This window comes from Patagioenas fasciata, chromosome 3 (genome assembly GCF_037038585.1).
Source record: "Patagioenas fasciata isolate bPatFas1 chromosome 3, bPatFas1.hap1, whole genome shotgun sequence".
Lineage (NCBI taxonomy): Eukaryota > Metazoa > Chordata > Aves > Columbiformes > Columbidae > Patagioenas > Patagioenas fasciata.
Genome location: NC_092522.1, coordinates 56,431,290 through 56,450,914, shown reverse-complemented (window position 1 = coordinate 56,450,914; position 19,625 = coordinate 56,431,290). Strand labels below are relative to the sequence as shown.

The following is a 19,625-nucleotide window of genomic DNA, read 5'->3' as shown; positions in this document are numbered from 1 at the left end:
TATAAACATTAATAAGGTCACCCCTCAGTCTCCTCTTCTCCAAACTAAAGAGCCCCAGCTCCCTCAGCCTTTCTTCATAAGGGAGATGCTCCACTCCCTTCATCATCTTTGTTGCCCTACGCTGGACCCTCTCCAGCAGTTCCCTGTCCTTCTTGAACTGAGGGGCCCAGAACTGAACACAATATTCCAGATGGGGTCTCACCAGGGCGGAGTAGAGGGGAAGGAGGACCTCTCTCGATCTACTGACCACCCCCCTTGTAATACACCCAAGGATGCCATTAGCCTTCCTGGCCACAAGGGCACAGTGCTGGCTCATGGTCATCCTGTTGTCCACCAGGACCCCCAGGTCCCTTTCCCCTACACTGCTCTCTAATAGGTCATGCCCCAACCTATACTGGAACTTGGGATTGTTCCTGCCCAGATGCAGGACTCTACACTTTCCCTTGTTAAATTCCATCAGATTATCCCCCGCCCAACTCTCCAGCCTGTCCAGGTCCCGCTGGATGGCAGCACAGCCTTCTGGCGTGTCAGCCACTCCTCCCAGCTTAGTGTCATCAGCAAACTTGCTGATAGTACACTCAATTCCCTCGTCTAAATCATTAATGAATATATTGAATAATATTGGCCCCAGTACTGACCCCTGAGGCACTCCACCAGATACTGGCCTCCAACTGGACTCCGCACCATTGACCACCACTCTCTGGCTTCTCTCTTTAAGCCAGTTTGCAACCCACCTCACTACTCTATTGTCGAGACCACACCTCCTCAATTTAGCTGTGAGGATGCTGTGAGGGACTGTGTCAAAGGCTTTACTGAAGTCAAGGTAGACCACATCCACCGCTCTGCCATCATCCATCCACCTTGTTACATTCTCATAAAAGGCTATGAGGTTGGTCAAGCATGACTTACCCTTGGTAAAGCCATGCTGACTGCCCCTAATGACCCTCTTATCCCTGATGTGCCTTGAGATGGCACCAAGGATAAGCTGTTCCATTACTTTCCCAGGGACAGAGGTGAGGCTGACCGGTCTATAATTACCCGGGTCCTCCTTCTTGCCCTTTTTAAAGACTGGAGTGACATTTGCTTTCCTCCAATCCTCGGGCACCTCTCCCGTTTCCCAAGACTTGGCAAAAATGATGGATAGCGGTCTAGCAATGACTTCAGCCAGCTCCCTCAGCACCCGCGGATGCATCCCATCTGGACCCATGGATTTATGGACGTCCAGACTACTTAATTGTTCCCTAACCCAGTCCTCATCGACTAAAGCAAACTCCTCCATTAACCTGGCTTCATCCGGGGTCTCAGGGGTACAGGGTTCCCCAGGACATCCTCCAGCGGAGTAGACAAAGACAAAGGCGGCATTCAGCAATTCTGCCTTCTCTGTATCTTCTGCCACCAGGGCACCCACCTCATTCATCAGTGGGCCTACATTGCCTCTGGTATTAGTTTTATCTGCTACGTATTTGAAAAAGTTCTTCTTGCTGTCCTTGACCCCTCTCACTAGCTGTAATTCTAAGGAGGCCTTGGCTACCCTAGCTGCCTTCCTGCATCCTCTAACAGCAGCCTTATATTCCTCCCAAGTGGCCAGTCCCTGCTTCCATGACCTGTAAACTCGCCTCTTCTGCTTGAGCATACCCAACAGATCCCTATTCAACCACGCAGGCCTTCTGGCTCCCTTCCTCGACTTCCTACGTGTGGGGATGCTCTGATCCTGAGCATGGAAGAAGCAATCTCTGAATGCAATCCAGCTCTCTTGGGCCCCTTTTCCTTCAAGCAGTCTTGCCCATGGGGTTTCCCTCAGCAGTTGCTTGAAAAGGCCGAAATTAGCCCTGCCAAAGTCCAGGGTTGCAATTCTACTTGCTATTCTGTTCCTGCCACACGAGATGCTGAACTCCACCATCTCGTGGTCACTGCAACCCAGGCAGCCCTCAACCTTTACTGCTTCGACCAGACCCTCTTTGTTAGTGAGGATGAGATCCAGCAGTGCACCTCTCCTGGTCGGCTCCTCCACCATCTGCATGAGGAAGTTATCATCAATGCACTGGAGGAACCTCCTGGACTGTGGCTGGCTGGCTGAATGGTCCTTCCAGCAAACATCAGGGAAGTTAAAATCACCCACAACAACCAGGGCCTGTGACTGTGAGGCCACTCTCAGCTGTGCATAGAAGGCCTCATCAACTTCCTCAGTCTGATCTGGTGGCCTGTAATAGACACCTACAACAGTATCACCCCTACCAGCCTGTCCCTTGATCCTGACCCATACACTCTCAACTCGTTCCTCATCTGCTCCTGGGCAGAATTTAGTACATTGCAGTTGCTCTCTCACATAGAGAGCAACTCCACCACCACGCCTGGCTGGCCTGTCTTTCCTGAAAAGGGCATAGCCATCCATGACCACATTCCAGTCATGTGAACTGTCCCACCACGTTTCTGTAATTGCCACCAGATCATAATCTCCCGACCAAACATAGGATTCTAACTCCTCCTGCTTATTCCCCATGCTGCGCGCATTGGTGTACAGGCATTTCAGGGAGCGAGCAGAGCACACCAATTTCTCCCTAGGGGCACAGGAGGCCACCCGGTCCTCATCTGTTTTAGAATGCTGCCCCTCTGGGGCAAGCCCAACTACAACCCCATCCCCCTTCGAGGCTAGTTTAAAGCTCTCCAAATGAGCCCAGCTAATTCCTGCCCCAGCATCCTTTTGCCTCTGCGAGATAAGCCTTTCCTGCATAACACTGTCCGGACTGGAGTCTTATAAAACCAGCCATTATCAAAAAAACCAAAGCCCTGCCTGTAGCACCAGTCTTGGAGCCAACCATTTAGAGATTGAATTTTCCCATTCCACCCCACATCGTCACTTGAAGAGGGAAGGAGTGAAGAGAAGATCACTTGAGCCCCTGAATCTTTCACCATCCTTCCCAAGACCTTGAAGTCATTCTTCATTCCCCTCAGACTACGGGAAGCAACTTCCTCCCCATCTGTCTGGAAGACCAGCAGTGGGTAGTAGTCTGTCGGTTGCACCAGTCTGGGGAGCTCTCTAGCAATATCCTTGATCCGGGCTCCAGGTAGACTACAGACTTCCCTAAGATGAGGGTCAACCCTGCATATTGGGCCCTCTGTTCCTTTCAGAAGGGAATTTCCTATTACAATCACCCTTCTATCTTTCTTATCAGAGGTAGTCTTCAGTTGTGTAGTCAACCGCCTCTTCCTATGTGATCTTGTAGGCAGGCTTGGCACCACCTCCTCACCTACCTCTTCTTCAAGATCCAGGGCCTCAAACCTATTACGGAGGGGCACCTGGGGAGGCAAATCAGGCAGGGAGTGGGGCTGCCTGTGATGCCGAACTGGAATAAGCTTCCAACCCTCATCTTTTTTTAGGTCATTTACCTCTGCCCGACAGCGACAAGGGTGGGGCTGTCTCAGGACCTCCGCCTCTGTCCGGGAGGGCAGGAGGTCCATCTCCTTTTCGGGGGTACCTCCCTGGGGCCTTTCCGACCGGCACGTAAGGGTGTTACTCCACCAGTCGATCTCCCTTTCGCACTCCCTGATGGACCTCAGCGTCTCAACCTCCTCCTTAAGCTTCACAACCATGTCGAGCAGATCTTGCACCTGCTCACACCTCACACAAGTGGAGTGCTGGCCTCCCTCCTGCGGCAGCAGCAGGCTCTGGCACTCCTTGCAGCCGGAGACCTGAACAGCCACCGTTTGGGACAGAACTTCAGTCTGCGTTGCCACAGTCTTTTTGAGATATGCTCTCCTTCTGGAGGCGACCATGGTCATCAGCGGTCTGGGACGCTGGCAATAAGTCGGTGGGAATGAAAAACAAGTGCTCTCTGCAACCCGCTGCGCTAGCTGCCACACCCGGTGCGCTAGCTAGTTGCTCCTCTCTGCACCTGGTGCTGCCCTCCCAAAGGTTTTTTCAAGGCAAGAGGAGGAGGTGTGGTCGCCGTCACCGTGGGAACGCCCCCCGCCACGTCAGCCGCTCTCTCGCAATGGCTACCGGGGCTTCGGGGGGATCAGGACCGCTGGGAGTCACGCTGTCCCTGTACGTTTCCCTCTGGGCTTTCTAATCTCGGCTAAACCTCGTAGTCGACTGAACCTCGCCGGCTCTGGCTCTCGCTGCGCTGGCTCCGATCAGCTGACTCAATTTAGCTATTTGCTTAATTGCACAGTTTTAACTATCTAAAACTATTTCATAGTTTATAACTTTTGTTAAAACTAACTAGGCCATGCTTAAGAGAAGCCTTGTAAAATTAGGTACCTCTCCACCTACTCTATTTTACAAAGAGCTTTTCTTCTTAAAGAGAAGAACAAGCAGGTCTGTAGGTTAAATAAGTGTAAAAAAATCTATACAAACACCCTGTATATTACATTATTTGAATCACAGTGTTGAAGTAAGTACAATTGCTTAAGTAAACATAGTTCATAATTAAGTCTATGTAAGTGTTTTTACAACAATATAGAGCTGATAGAGAATAGGAGGAGTTTCTTGTTTGAAGCTTGTACTTTACAAGAATTTTTCAAAGCCGTAGTAGAGATGCAGATGCTATCTGAAGGATTGCATTATAAACAGTACTTCTTTTACTTATTGTGAATTACATATTTTTTAAACTCCTCGTGATAGACGTTTTTATTCATGATGTTTTTTATTTACTCACACTGTTTTAAAGGACTTACTTATTCCTTTTTCTAGAAGCTTGTTTTAAATACAGAATAATTTTTCTTTGTTGAAACACAAAGTTGTCTGGTTTTTTTCTGCTTTACAGTCTCAAGATAAAACTACTGGGGGAGTTAACCCTGAACCATGTCCAATCTGTGCACATCAACTGGGAAAACAGGTAAGATATTAGTCAGCAGATTTTGGTTTTAGAACATTTTTACCTAGGTCTGAGTCAGTTGTGTGTCAAATCTTCAACCTCTTTTTTAAACGAACATTGTATTGAAACAAGGGAAATAGGCCCATTCCTGTGATGTAACAGCCTCTCCCCTGAAATAACGTCTTGGACAGTTGCAAGCGCCTCTACTGCCTTTAGCCGTTGACGTCAATGCTCAAGTGTTTTGATAGAAGTGTTCCAAAAATGTGTGTTGCTGATTGTTTTGTAACTCTGAAGTATTGCTTTCATTGTTTTGTCAGAAAATAAATTCTTTGCTGTTTATAAGCTAATAGAATGAAGAAATAGATAAGCTTCTGCAGTATGATAGTTTTATTGTAACTGCTCTTGTTGATAGTACTTTTCTTATAGACTCTAAAAAAATTGATATTAGCTACCTAAACAGTAGTGAAAAACAACAGAATAAAGACTTGCAGTCGTCTGGATTTCTTTCCCCACCACTTACTCCTGAATTGCAGGAGTGAGATTTAATCAAAACTGATCTATATCATAAAGTACAAAGCCATAGTTTATACTTTTCTTACCATGCATTAGGTAAAAACCTGAAAGGACTCCTGTGTGGTCAAACTAATTTGGCACTTTTGTTTTTTTAGGGTAGCTATTTTAAGGTGTTTTAGCTTCTGTTAGTTTTATGTTTAAGTATGAACCAGTGTCCCATCATGTTTCCAAAATCCCTTCTATGTTCTTCTTCTGAGGATGATAGAGGTTTTTACAGAGAACAGTTGCTTGCCCTGTTAACTGCTGTGATGCTTCATCTCTGAGCTAGAGGAACTCACTGAAAGGAAAAACTCTCTTTTCTTTAACTTTGGCTGAGACTGCCACTTGAGATGATAGTAGCCATCATGTTGCAAGGAACTTTTAAAATGCTTCGCATCCCATTTCTGTGTGGTTGAAAGGACCTTACAAAGCCTATAAGATCTTTCACTTGATAATCAGTCATTTAGTCAATTCCCTCTGCTACTTGGACCCATGAAAACTAATTTATTTTTTGCTCTTAGAATGGCCTATAGAACAGACAAGTACAGAGTAAGCCCCTATTTCTAGGTGCAAAAACATTGATTTACGGATTACTTCTCTCTTAAGGAAGGTCAAGGCTGACCCGTAGATGTTTCAGGCCCCTAAAGGAAGGACGGCTTCTGCAGTGTGGTCTTTTGTTTCTAATTCATTGTGTCAAAAAAATATAAATATTCTTTGTTCTAAATCCTTTTTTCTTCTTCAATCCAAAAATGTTGTCTAAGGCTTAACAAGATCTAAACATTAAAGCACTTTCAGACTTTTAAAATAAAGACTGATCCAGTATGAACATATTGATAAAGATTTTTAGAGAGGGCAAATGTGTGGGTCTTTTTAGACATTGTAAATATGTAATCTCTGTACTTAACCTATGTATTAAGAATCATTCTTCACAGAAATTTAGACTGGCATGTCTTCAAGTTTAAAACTGGGAAAACACAAATAAACAATAAATAGAGGCCTGCTGTGGATCATGAATCTTTGTGTGCTTAGGAACTTTGAAGTCCATGCTTTTTAACAGCTAGAGTACTAAAAATTCTAAAATTCTTCCATTTTAATCTGAGTTTCATGAAGGTGTTTCTGTGAATATGTAATTTATCACATATTAGTATATCGCTTTTCTTTTCCATTGATCCAAAACTGATACTTTGTTTGTTTTGTTTTGTTTTGTTTTGTTTTGTTTTATTGTCTGCATAGTGGGCAGTGCTGACGTGTGGACACTGTTTTTGTAATGAGTGTGTAGCTATCATCATAGAGCAGTACAGCGTTGGCACCCGCCGGAGCTCAATTAAATGTGCCATTTGCCGGCAGACAACATCTCATAAAGAAATATCATATGTCTTCACTGCAGAAACTGCAAATCAGGAGGATGATATCCCTGTGAAGGTACGTAGTTTGTGAGCTTTGTCGCCCAAGCTTTCAACAGTGTGTAAGTGTTGTGTTTTGTTGCATACTGCATTTATTGCAGGCAAATCTACCAGACAGTTTTGTAAGTGTATTCACTTTTGTTATTAGTTTTGTTTATAACCAGTAGAGCTCTTTTTCTTTTGAATTGGACACGATGGGCCTTTCTTATTGTGTAATCAAAGTCTTTGCACTATTCTCCAAGGAAAGATACACATTTTCCTGTCAAGTAAAAGGTGGGCTTTTTGGGTTTTGTTTGGCTTAGTTTTTTTTTTAACTTAGGCTTTTCATAACTTTTAAGAGTTCTGGAAACAAAACATGAAAGGAAACAATGTGAAAGAGGATATCTTTTTAACACCTACTCTTTAAATGAGCCTGAGGAAAGGCCTTCTAGATGGATGACAAAATTACACATCTATTAAAGTAGTGCTGTCTTGGGATGTGAAGGGGAGGGACAGCTTTTGCTGCGCTTCAGTTTTTTTTGGTTTTTGGTTTTGTTTGTTTGTTTGGTTGGTTTTTTTGTTTGTTTTGTTTTGTTTTTAAAGCATTTGACACTGAGTAGAAATAAATGCTGTTTCTGTGCAGGTGATTGGTTTATTTGCTTGTGGTGGTTTTGGCTTTTTGTAGCTAAGGAGAGATGAGGCTTTTTGGAGGCATAGTTTTGCTGTATTTGCTTGAAATGAGTAGTCTGAGAAAGCTGTCTGTATTCTAAGGCTGTTAGGATCATGTAAATATTTTAAATTGGTAAGTCTTCATTGTTAGCCAGAGAACGTAAATCCTGATTCTGAATTTAAGATTAGTCATCTGGAATGTTTCTTGAGCTACCTAAAGAGTAGTTGGTTTGTATTTTGCATATTTTTGTAATATTGTCTGTTGTACAAACCATAATTAGGAGGAAAAAAGTTACTTCTTTTTTATAGGGGTCAATGAACATAAAAACCCTGAAGGGAGATTAATATCTATGCTTCCTCTGTCTAACTTGCCTGCTAATGAATTAGTGGACAGGTTCTGAGTATATTTAGTAACCTGACCCAAAAATTATTCAGTAATAACTCAAATCACAGTAGAGGAAACAGAGTTTAATCCCATAAAATATTATCTGTAAAACCAATGCTTTTTATTGGAACCTCTTGACGATGAATTTGTACTTTGGAGAAAGGTTTCTCTAATGTGATGTTGGGGACATTTCTTTTCCCTTTAAGTGTATCATCAATAGTGTGGTTCTGAAGCCAAACTCTTCAAGCTCATACCCAAATCTTTTGATCTAGTTCTGTGGTGTAAGCTTTTTTCCTATGTTCTACATGAATGTTGACTCCGTGCAGTTATATACTCTGCAACAGTATTCTTTCTGGGGTTTTTTTGTTTGGAAAAATCATTAGTGCTTCTTGCCTATCTGCGTTTTAAACTTTGGTATTTGGTTAAAGCCTCACTGACTGGTCACATGTACCTACTGAAAAGATGACTGTTGAATATAGAGTGACTTTTGATCTTAAAACAGCTTCCTGCCTGGACAGGTTTTTTTGTCAAGGCTTTCCACTGACATTGTCCAGCTCTGTTGAAGACTGGTAGCTGTGTTTTCCACTGTGACTTTGTGTCTACTCCTTTTAGCCTGGCTTCCTAAGGAGACAAGGTCTTTTCATTGTACTATCTTATACTTCTCCCTTAATTTAGCAACCTATTAGATAATTTCAAACAGCTTGATAGTCTGAGTGTTAAAGGTACTTAATTTTCTACAAGTCTTATTAAAATAGCCATGCACATAAAGTACGTCTTCTACTTGGCAAAATACTGTGGCTTGACTTTACTCTAACTTCAAAAGATACCTTGCAGTTCAAGTCTGTGGGGGAAACTATTTGTAACTTGTGTGCCTTCCTAATGACAATAGTTAATGAACCTCTAGAGACAAATGTGTAGGAAATCAGTCCTGATTGGACTGTTTCTTGTTAACTTGTTACTTAATTGTTACTTTTCTTGTTAAGAGGGTTTTCATTGGGTTAAAGGCAGGGATGGAGGAAGCGACAGCATCTCCATGAGTCTTTAGCAATACTGACACATATGTAGTGCATAGGTACATTTTTGCTTTGCACAAATCTGTTATAGATTAGTATTAAACCAAAAACCTGTGGTTATTGCAGTTATGGAAACAATAGAGGATTCTGGACTAAAATGCAAAGATAAAAGACTAGTATTAGTAATATTTTTATTTAGATGATACTGCTATCCTAAAATATGATTATAATACAGTTTTAATTGGGTTAATATAGTTAAAAGTAATAATGAAATATCCTGACAAGTACAGATACCATAGAACTCCAAGTTTCCTTGAACCTTGTGGGTAGACTTGGCTGCTGGCCTGTACTGAAGCCAATGCTACCACATTCATACTAGCTATGTTGGCCTCTCTGGACAACTGGAATCCCATTTTATCAGTGGATGCTTCCTAACTCAGATTATTAGATTTGAAGTAGTTGATGGCATGTGGCAGCAGGGGGAGTAAATAGGCTATATTTTTGAAGGGCTGGTTGTTAGGACCTCACTTCATAGGTGTTTTTTAACAGATTTCTTCAGGGTCTGGAGATATCACCTGGTTTCTAACAAGAAAATTTCAAATATGTTTCATAAATTACATTAAAAAATAAATAGAATAACTAGATTTCATAAATAAAACACAGAAGGAATGTGTCATCTACTGTCTTGTATAAAGGGCTGTAGTATTTTCTTGAAACATTTCTGCATCAGAAACTTCAGGCAAAGCAAAAGTATTAGTTCTGTGTTAATTTGCTTCTCATCTTGAGTGAGGCCCATTCTTATTTCACAAAAAATACCAATTTCCAATGTGGCTTCAGTTTATGTACTGCCAAAATAAGCAGCATTATTAAAAATAAAAATTTCTACCTCATATTCCTTTGAGGATGGTTAACAAAGTATAACGAACTTAATATGGTTTTTATAGAATACTGAGGTTAAGATCAGTATCTTGCAGTATATCTATGAAAACTGTGTGATTTATTCAGCTTTTATATTTTCATCTGAATTTTCTCAGTCCCTCTGGTCTCTTTCAGTATTCAGTACTTCTTTCCGCACCACCACCCCCCCCACCACATTGTCATATACATCTTGTTCTTTATTGTACCAGCATTAACCATGTTAAATTAATGCTTTTGTCAAATGCAAAAAGACTACTGTAAATGGGAGCATTTTAGGCTGAGAAAGAGATTACTGGCACCCCTGCATGTTTTGGTTCTGTAAAAGCTTCCAGTGTCTGGTCAGCATTACAATGGGTATTGCCAGCCTGTCATCTGAGACATTGTTGCAGGGTAGTTTTGATTCTCTTGTGTGCTGTTCCATAATTAATTAGAACTAGCCGATCAGTTTATAAATACTCATCTGGATACTCATCTGGATATTCAACGAAGTTACAAACCTGAGGTTTGTGAGTAATGAGTGGGGTAACACATTTTTAAGACAGACTGAAAACCAAGATCTCATAATAGCAAAGGTGCTTTTATCAGTTTGATCTCTCTGTAAATATTGAGAACAAAATTGAAATCATTTGTGCCGTGAACAAAAGCTTTAGTCAGTAGTTCAATGACAAGTCTAATATAGTCTGTCTAATATTATGTAAGTGGAGGGACGGAGAAGTTCGCACATTTAGTTTTCTTGTTCTAAAAAGAGAGCAAAAAGACTGTGACCACTTTGATCATTGTGCTGTTCTTCGCCATAGTTCTTCTGACTGATCTTGCACAAACTCACATCTGTAGCACCTGAGTCAGGAAGTCTGAAGGGTAGAAAGGTAACAGCAGCAGCTAAAGCCGCTTTCTCTTACAGCAGGGAGAAACAGGACCTATGGTAAGGTCCAGAAAAAGCCTCTGAGGAAAAGACAGAGCAGATTAGCAAGAATTGCCATCGTTGAATCACATAAATGGCTCTGGAATATATAGGAAATACCAAAAGTTAGTCTTGGATCTCCTAACTGAAGGTGGTTATGATTGGCAGACAGCTGCCATAGGGCTGCAAATGTGTCATTCATCCTTGCAGAGCATAACACCTACTGACATAAGCATTTTTAATTGTCTGTCTGACTTTTGGAAACAGTGTTCATGTCTGCCAGGTGCAACAGATGTAATGAAACAAACTGGTTTATTTCTATGTCTGTGACACAGAGTTGGAATCACTATGGAAGACCCTGGGAAATAAAATGCTACTTCTTATTGCAGCCTTTGGTAAAAGAGTCTGCAGAAAGTCTTCTAGATGTATTTCTGGAGCATGCATTTAGCTGCATAACATATGAATGATCAAGTAGCACAGCATTGGTTCCAAACTTGTGCTTTGACTGCTGACATGCTTCCCCGCCAATTCTGCAAGCAGCATGACTTCAGTAAATTTGATCTGTCATTGTAGCGAGCCAACATCGTTAATTCAATGTTCAGAGGACAGGTGCAGACAGAAATAAAACAATATTTGCCCAGCCAAATCTAGTGCAGCTTGAGATTACTATGCATGTAAGAAACCCTAAAACATTAGGTAAAGTTGCTGTTGTACAAAGTACATACTGAAGGAAATGGAGATACTAAAGAACTGTTACTCAGAATCCTCTTCCTGACTTAGCGGGAAAAGGGAGAGTACAGAAGTCAAAGTGGACAAGAAGTAGAATGTTGTATTGTTTTCATTAAGCACTGAAATACTTCCAAATGCAGAATATGAAGATGTTTTCATTGCAGCATGCAGTCCTTTGGGACTTAAAGAATTGGTAAATATAATTAAATTATTATTTTAAATATAATTAACAAACTTCATAGTACTGAGCATGTTTGGTGTTGCTAGAGTCAGAAACAAAAGCAACAGAAATAGCATTCAGACCGGTTTTTTCATGGCCAGTTTTCAAGAGGTGTGAAGGCAGGGCATTCCAAATGTGTGTTTGGAAGATTCCTTCAAGATTGTGCAACTGAGTTAAACCTCAGCAGGCCTGACTGGCATGTTTGGTGCAGGTGCCCAGCTGTGGCATCCATTCTGCCTCCTGCAGAACTAGGCAGCTCTGTCTATGTGACACTTTGTTACTCTGTGTACTGCACACGCTGTAATACACCGTGAATCCTATAGTAGTGCATAAGAGAGGTATAAAAGCAGTTCAGTGCTACTTAACCTGCCCTTCCTCCAGGTTGCTGATTTTTAAATTTGTGTAAGATATGGAAGAGTCCTAATAGAACATTATTTGATAAAAGAATGAATGTGGAAGGAGTTGTTCAGTATTGTACTTTACTAATACTGTTCTTTGACTTTTCAAAGGGAAGTCACTCCACCAAAGTGGAAGCTGTGGTCCGAACACTGAAGAGAATTCAATTTAAAGACCCAGGGGCTAAATCCTTGGTTTTCTCAACGGTATTAATTGCTATTTTCTGTCTTCTCTTTGTGTGTGTGTGAGTTTAAAGAAGTCATAATATTTTCAGGAATTAGTTTAGCTACCAAAATGTTGAATCACTCTGTACAGCCACGTGATTGTTTTGAGAATTTGTAGGGCAATTCATGTAACTGGGTCATGAACAATGATTGTAGTCAACAGATGTAAAAGCTTGTTTTCTTAAAGGTCAAACACTTAGGCTTACATATGAGCATTAGAAATTATAGATATTTTTACATGTAATGTCCAGACACTTTTGATACATTGTAAAACTGGTTTTGTGATAGCTACCCTTTTTTTTTTTTTTAATTCAAGCTAATCTTTTAAATTACATTTCTTATTTAGTTTTATGAAAGATTTGGTTCCTGGCACACAAATATTTTTCTAACTCCTTTTTTAAACTGCAAATGCTAGTATTTTGAAAGGTCTTTATCTACTTTTTCTTAGAGAAGATAATAAGTGTATTTTAGTTGTCACTTCTGCTTGTTGAGTTGCTGTTATTGTGTTGTGTGGTGTTTTTCTTTTACAGTGGCAAGATGTGTTGGACATAATTTCAAAAGCTTTGTATGACAACAACATGACTTTTTCTCAAATCAATGGAATTAATAAATTTCAGGTATGTAAAGGATATTTTTCTTGAAATTATTTTCAGTGGGGAAAATTACAGTTCATAGAAGTTATTTTGATCCTTTTACTTCATTGCTTCATTTGAGAAACTGAAAGAGCAGTAAATTTGTTTGGCACAGGTGTTGATCTCTAATGCATTCTAAAAATCATAATCACAAAAAGCCACAATTTAAACCCTTTGAAGAGAAACAGTACCTTCACTTTCGAGAAAGAAGCATTGGCATGGATGTTAAGGATGAGACACACTGATTAACATCACAGGAAGTTCTTGCCTTCCTGATGTCTGTGGAGTATCAGTTCTGGGATGACAGGTCTTGAATTAGTTGGGCTGCAAGATTTGCTCTGAGGCTTGTAGTAGTTGCTATAATGTCTTCAAAATATAGAGATGCCCCACACGCTCTCTGCGGAACTTTTGTCACACTGCTGTGGTATTTGCCTTTTAGGAGAATCTCTCTGCATTTAAATATGATCCAAACATCAATATTTTGCTGCTGCCTCTTCACACTGGTTCCAATGGACTAAACATCATTGAAGCGACTCATGTTCTGCTTGTGGAACCCATTCTGAATCCTGCACATGAGCTACAGGCTATTGGCAGAGTACATCGTATTGGCCAAACAAAGTAAGAGTTTAAATTGCATTGAGTGGTTTAGATATGATCCAGAATAGAACTGCATACTGGAATCAAAATAAATCTAGTTCATTGAACTTCTGAATTTTAGAGATGAGGGTATTAAAAAAAAAAATTGCTGAAAATACACAACATGGCTAAGGTCAGGCACGGCCCTTCCTCATTTCCTTGAGAGGCTCCTTCTAGCTGGTCATTCCCAGCTCCAGACTGGGAGCTGCATAAGTTGTTGGGGAGGTTTTTTGTTTGGTTGGGTTTTCGTTTTTAAAGAAACTTATAGCACACACTTTTTAGAACTGATTGCTTTTTAAATTACAGTTCTCCCCTCACCCCCATCCGGATCTTTTTTAAGAGATTAATAAGTTTGCATATCCTGTGTTTGTTTCAGTGTTGTAGATTTTACATGGGTAATATTGAACACTTAACAAAGGTTTTGGAAAGTTTGTTCTGAATGGATAAGATCTATATTTTTTCTTTAGGTTCCATGTCACTTGAAAAAATAATATAAATCCCCTGTACATGAGGGAGAAAAAGAGCTGGAATCAATTCTGGAATAATAATATTCTAGAATAATACTGGGGTTTGTGTTCTGGAAATGGAGGCAAAGTGAGAGGGCATGAATGAGTATGTATGTGAAAGAATGTTTAAGAAGAGGTGGGTATTTGGTAAAGATGTTGAATTAGCTGTGAGGACATTAGAAAGATCAGTTGCAACAGCCTGCATTATAATTTTACATGATGCTGGCACAAAAGGTCTGGCAAAAACCTTGCAATAAAACCAGCAAGAATGTGTGTTGTACTTCTTAAGAATAAGACTTCGGTGAGGTTTATTTGAAAAATAAGTACCGTGAGCATGTTTAGTTTCACTGGTGCAACTGTTACCACTTCAGTTCAGTTCTTATTTACTTTTATTTTTTTTGGGTAGTGCTTTTCCTCTGGATCACTAAGTATCCCCCCTGAATTGCTCTTGTGTAAAATTACCTGCCAAAGTTTCAACTTAAGATCTGAAAACCAAACAGAGCACTTTGAAGGGTTCATATATTAAAAAATATTTACACTGGGGAGCCTGGATTGATTTTATTTTTTTTTTTCTCCAGTGTTCTTTGGGACTCTTCTTCATTTCACTTTCTTCTGCCTGACATCACTTTATTTTTTTAATTACATCTTCTTTTTGAAATTTTATTTTGCAAAAGAAATTCTCATTTTTTAACGTTTATCGATGTTTTGGTTTTTATGTTTTACTGGTGTTTACAATTTCATGTTTACAGATGACAATGATTGACTTTAAAAAAAAAAAAAAATTGTAGTATTTTGCCATCTTCAAGAACCTGATTGTTAAAACTCTGGGAATGAGCTTTAATTATCCATCACATTGAGCTCTGTCTCTTGGAGTGACTTGTGAGAATGCAGTATAAACATCGTATATAACCAGTGGACCAAAGTAATTTCTTTAAACAACAGGTTGGGCTCTTGAGGACTGTTTGTTTGTAGTAGGGACACAGAAAGCAGAACTTTGCCCAGCATCTGCCTTAGGAATTTAGTTTATATAGCTTATGTTCATTTAGTATGTGATCCAGCCAAATGGAAGTGTGTGCTCTGGGAGGCACTAAGCATCCCTAAATGTGAGTGCAAGGTGTTAAACACCTTGCAAGTTTGCTTTCTTAAAAAACAGTGGTGTTTTTTCAGCACTCTTACAATAATTAGTGCGAGGCAGAAGTGTGCTCTTGAACTTTGACAGTACAGCAAACTTGTGCTCGCTTCTGATCTTGTTTTCTTTTTTTAAACACATTCAGATCTACCATTGTTCATAGGTTCCTGATAAAAGCAACAATAGAAGAGAGAATGCAGACTATGCTGAAAACTGTAGATAGAAGGTATGTATTGATTTTTTTTTTTTTTTAAACATCATTATTGCACTGAAAATGAAAAGGTGGTTCTCAACCGTACTTTTATTACAGTTAAGTATGCATATCTTGTATATAAATTTCAAATGTTCTCCTTCAAATGGTTTTGATTGACGAAAAGTTTTAAGACTTGAAAAACTGATCTTTTAACCTGGTTCCAGTAACTTGAAGCTTAAGGTATTGTCTTTCTCTGGAAAATATTTTGGTTACATTTTGTATATTTTATTTCATAAAAGCTCAATATATTATGTATCATGATTTATCTTTTCAGTTGACATATTCCATTCGTATAAAAGCATTGCAATTAATGGAGTAATACTAAGCCTGCCACTGGAGTAACAGTATATATTATAAGCTCTAACACAGGACATTAATTCTTTCATTATTTCTGAATTCTACAAAACTAGTCTGTCAGTTCTGTGTCACACTGGTTGGTTTTGCAGTCAGTGCAAGCGATGTTCAGATGCTTGCTTGTACATCAGTCTAGTGTGGAGACACAGAAAGCAGTTTTCATTGTGTTTATCTTTTCAAAATCTATAAGCAATGACAGAGTGGGAGTGGAAATAAAAAAGTGGTATTTACATTTTTTATGCAGACAGTATAAGAGGTTTGTATAATACCTCTTAACTATGTGGTATGCACCTAACAAAGCTAGGACGAGGCCTTAGTTTAAGAAAATTAGTTACTTTTCCAACTTTTTGGCTGTTTCAGATCATAAGACTAAAAATTTACATGCATGTCTCTAGCTGTAGTTATGAAAGATTTCAGCTTTAGCTTTGAAAGAATTATTTCCTCAATTTCCATATCTGTAAGTAGTGCTTACTATTATTTATAAAATTCTGATAAATATACAGTGGTTGAGTGACGCAGTGAGGGCTGATGTTTTGAAAGTAATATCAAACCTCATGCTTGGAAGCTGAAGCCAATCCTTTAGATGTCAGGAGAGCAAAGCGGATTATTCCGTGTTCTGCTGCCTCTGCAGTGTTTGGTGTTGAGCTCTGTTAGCGACAGTGTCTTAAAAAGTGCAAGAGAAGTAGCTGATAAGGGTATGTTTTTTCATGATGGAAAGTGTGTTTCCCTGCTGAGCTTCAAAGCTGAACAGTTATTGGACTCTGGCCGGTGTGGTCTGTCTTCAGCACATACAGCTTGTTCCTTCTCTGATGTCTGCATGCCATTTTTTCCCACAGCCATACAAGCTCTTCCATGAAACAGTCAGAAGCCTCCGTTCTGACAGTGGCAGATTTGGCTGACCTTTTCACAGAGGAAACTGAAGAACTTGAGTAAAAATATTGGTTTGGCCTAATGAAATCAGAAAGTACCTGACCTAATAAGCACCGATATATAATCCACTTGATCCGTCATTCCTATAGACATAATCTAACCCTGGTCTGTAACAAAGCTATTGGAAATCAAAAAGTCTTAATTGTTACTGTTTTATTCTGTGGCAGTTTTTAGCAGCACACACTTCTAATAGCACTGGAGGAAACTTGCACTTTGCACGTTGTACAAAAACATGGATTTTATTCCCAAAGAGCATTTGAGCTGGGTGCTAGAACTGAAATCTTAGACCCTTGGTTGAGGAGATTTTTAACATCAGGTTTGGCTAGTACCTCAGTGTGAGAGCAAAACTAGGTGGGTGGTTGGGTGGGAAAGGGAAGCAAAAAAACACATCTAATTTTTTTTTACTGTACAAAAATTTATTAGAAAGAATGACTGTAAATTAATATTCTTCTAGAAAAAGCTTGTTAGTATTTAACGCAGAGTTACCAAATGTCTTACTGGTAACACTTTAAGTGACTAATCTTTACTAATAACTTGGATATTTGTATTAGGCTTTTAGATATTCATAAAGACTTGTGAGAGTTAAAAATTTCATTGTTAATGCTTACTCACTGCAAAATAATGCAAATTAAATTATGCTTTTTGTATATGTGTTGGTCTGGAAATCAGTTAAATACTTGAACTTACTGTACATGTTTTTGCTTGTTCTTAAAGCCATGACTGGTTTAGTGCTTTGTTTAAAAAACAAAACAAACAGTAATGCATTTGTTAAAGATTTTTTTAAAAATCAGTTGGTTAAGCTGCTGATCACTTTATAATCATTTAGGGCTTATGTACACTTCCTCACCTTGATTTCTTTGTCTAGTTCTCCCCTCAAACATGCAGCAATCTAAATATTGAAAATAGATGAGATTGTTACGCAGTCTAACTATTGGATACCTAGTCGAAGTTAGATAATCAGTGGAGAGAGATGAAACTTTTGTGGAGCTTCATCCTTAGATATGTGAGATCGCTCGACCCCATCTCTGACAGTAGAGAGTTTAGAAAATGAATGTAGGTTAACTTAGACTGCTGAAAGTAGACAAGATAAATTTTAAGCCTTTTGGCTTAGGTTATGGATGCATATTTGGATAACACCATTTCTGAAGGTATTGCAGAAGCAAGCTCAGTTACGCAGTTAATGTTAAATGCAATTTTGTGTGTAGAGACTGGGCAAATGTATGCACATAAGCAACAGGCTATGTCCCTCAGATTGCAAGATTTACTGTTTCACTAGACAATGTTTTTTGTATGTTTTAGAAGTCTTACTTGAGGCTGACATTAAAATGATTCTTTTAAGAAATCTCATCTTAGAATTTTTACTGGAGTCATGTCTGATAAATAGATTTGCCATACAGTTATTGAGCTTCTTGAGTTCCATTTTCAAGCATCGGACATTTGAGTTGCACCATTTGGGTTTTAAGCCTGTCTGCATGGCAGACGAGTTTTCCACTGCTGACAACTAATGTGAATAGAATTCACATGAACAATATTGCATCAAGAAGTGGTTTTGGCATTTATAGTTTGTCCTTCTGGACTGATTAGATCATATGTTCTAAAGACTATTTGAGTAAATTTACAGACAATGTATCTTCATTTCCCATATTTGTAATATGTATTGGTCTTATATATACATTTTGGCTTGGAGATTACTGATTTTTTGCAGATTACAGTTTGTGCAAGGCAAATAGAATAGATAGCAGACTTTTTAAAAATGAGGATGATGAAACAGTTTGCACAGAGACTGTGACACCTCCATCGTTGAACATATTAGGAACTCAAATGACCCTGAGCAACCTGATCCAGCTCGAAAGTTGGCCCTAGTGTGAGTGGTGTGTTGGACCAGATGACCTCCATGGATCCCTTCCAGTCTAAATTATTCTACAGTGTACTGGAGATCATGCTGTACACACACTCCAGGAACTCTGAGGGCAACAACATTCCAGTTTCCTCATCGTCCTCGGAGAATTTTAATATTGTACAACATCATGTGACTGAACAAGGAGCTGCTGTTCACTCTGAGAAATGATATATCTGTGTTAAAAACTGTGAAAGCACATAGCGTTTACATCCATAGCTGCCATTTCAAATAACTAGGTGTGGCAATAATAGTTGTCAGTGAAGACAGAAGCAAACTGAAAAATACCTGCTATGAGAGGTTTCCCAAGCTCTGTAAGTTTTTGGCTTGTTTATATAAAGATGATGATTTCATTGTTTATTTACAAAAATGTGGTTTTCCGATGCAAAAGCATAGCTTCTCAACAAGCAGTGCTTGAGTCTTTAGTCCTGACTTACTACTTTTATGCTCACGTAACAGCAAGGAATGCCAGAGAGCTCAGTCTGGGCGCTCTCCTGACTGCCCTGGAGTACCAGGTCCGTGAGCTCTGGAGATACGATGTTAAAATGTGTGCACTAGTTGTGTTAAGGCATCTCTTCAAATTGAAAGGTTAAACCATTGGAGCCTGCGTCAGTAGTAAATGCATTCTTCAAGTTCCACATTAAATTTAGTCTCTGTACTTAAGACCAATATTGAAAAAGAAACCAAACTGTAATCAGACTGTAATTTACCACTTTTTGCAATCCTGTGCAACCCTTAGTTTCTTTGACAAAGATTTTCTTTCAGACATTTTAAGACACCTCATGAGGCGAACTCCTTCTTTTTTTTCTTTTTCCTTCTTTTTTCTTCCCCTTTTCCTTTTTTTCTCCTTTTTTTTTAAAAAAAAAAATCTGCTAAGGGTGCAGCTTGTATGCCTGCAGTGCTTTTCTCTTATCAAAGCACATTAAGCCTATTTTCATGGTGTTGCTATGATTTTGCTCTCTATCAAGAGAACACTCTTTTGAAAGACGGTATCTTAGCTGAGAACAAACTTTGCCTTATTGTACTAGTTCCAATATACTCACAGAAATGGCATTTTCCACAGAAGACAGAAATCTATAAAT

The 19,625-nt window shown here is 39.4% G+C and overlaps 1 protein-coding gene across 3 annotated transcripts in view; it reads left to right on the top strand.

Annotated features, from left to right (window-relative positions):
* The window catches only part of SHPRH (SNF2 histone linker PHD RING helicase), a 56,412-nt gene extending 38,424 nt beyond the window's left edge, over positions 1-17,988 (top strand). For 2 of the 3 annotated variants that reach the window (XM_065834688.2, XM_071806385.1), the window contains exons 24-30: positions 4,767-4,838; positions 6,603-6,791; positions 12,096-12,188; positions 12,737-12,823; positions 13,278-13,456; positions 15,255-15,335; positions 16,553-17,988. In XM_065834688.2, the coding sequence (XP_065690760.1) occupies positions 4,767-4,838; positions 6,603-6,791; positions 12,096-12,188; positions 12,737-12,823; positions 13,278-13,456; positions 15,255-15,335; positions 16,553-16,649 (798 nt within the window). In that variant the 3' untranslated portion in view covers positions 16,650-17,988. Of the gene's footprint in view, positions 1-4,766; positions 4,839-6,602; positions 6,792-12,095; positions 12,189-12,736; positions 12,824-13,277; positions 13,457-13,941; positions 14,117-15,254; positions 15,336-16,552 lie in introns of those variants that run through there. The other variant, XR_011738343.1, reaches the window with a different exon arrangement.
* Positions 17,989-19,625: the final 1,637 nt, after the last annotated feature.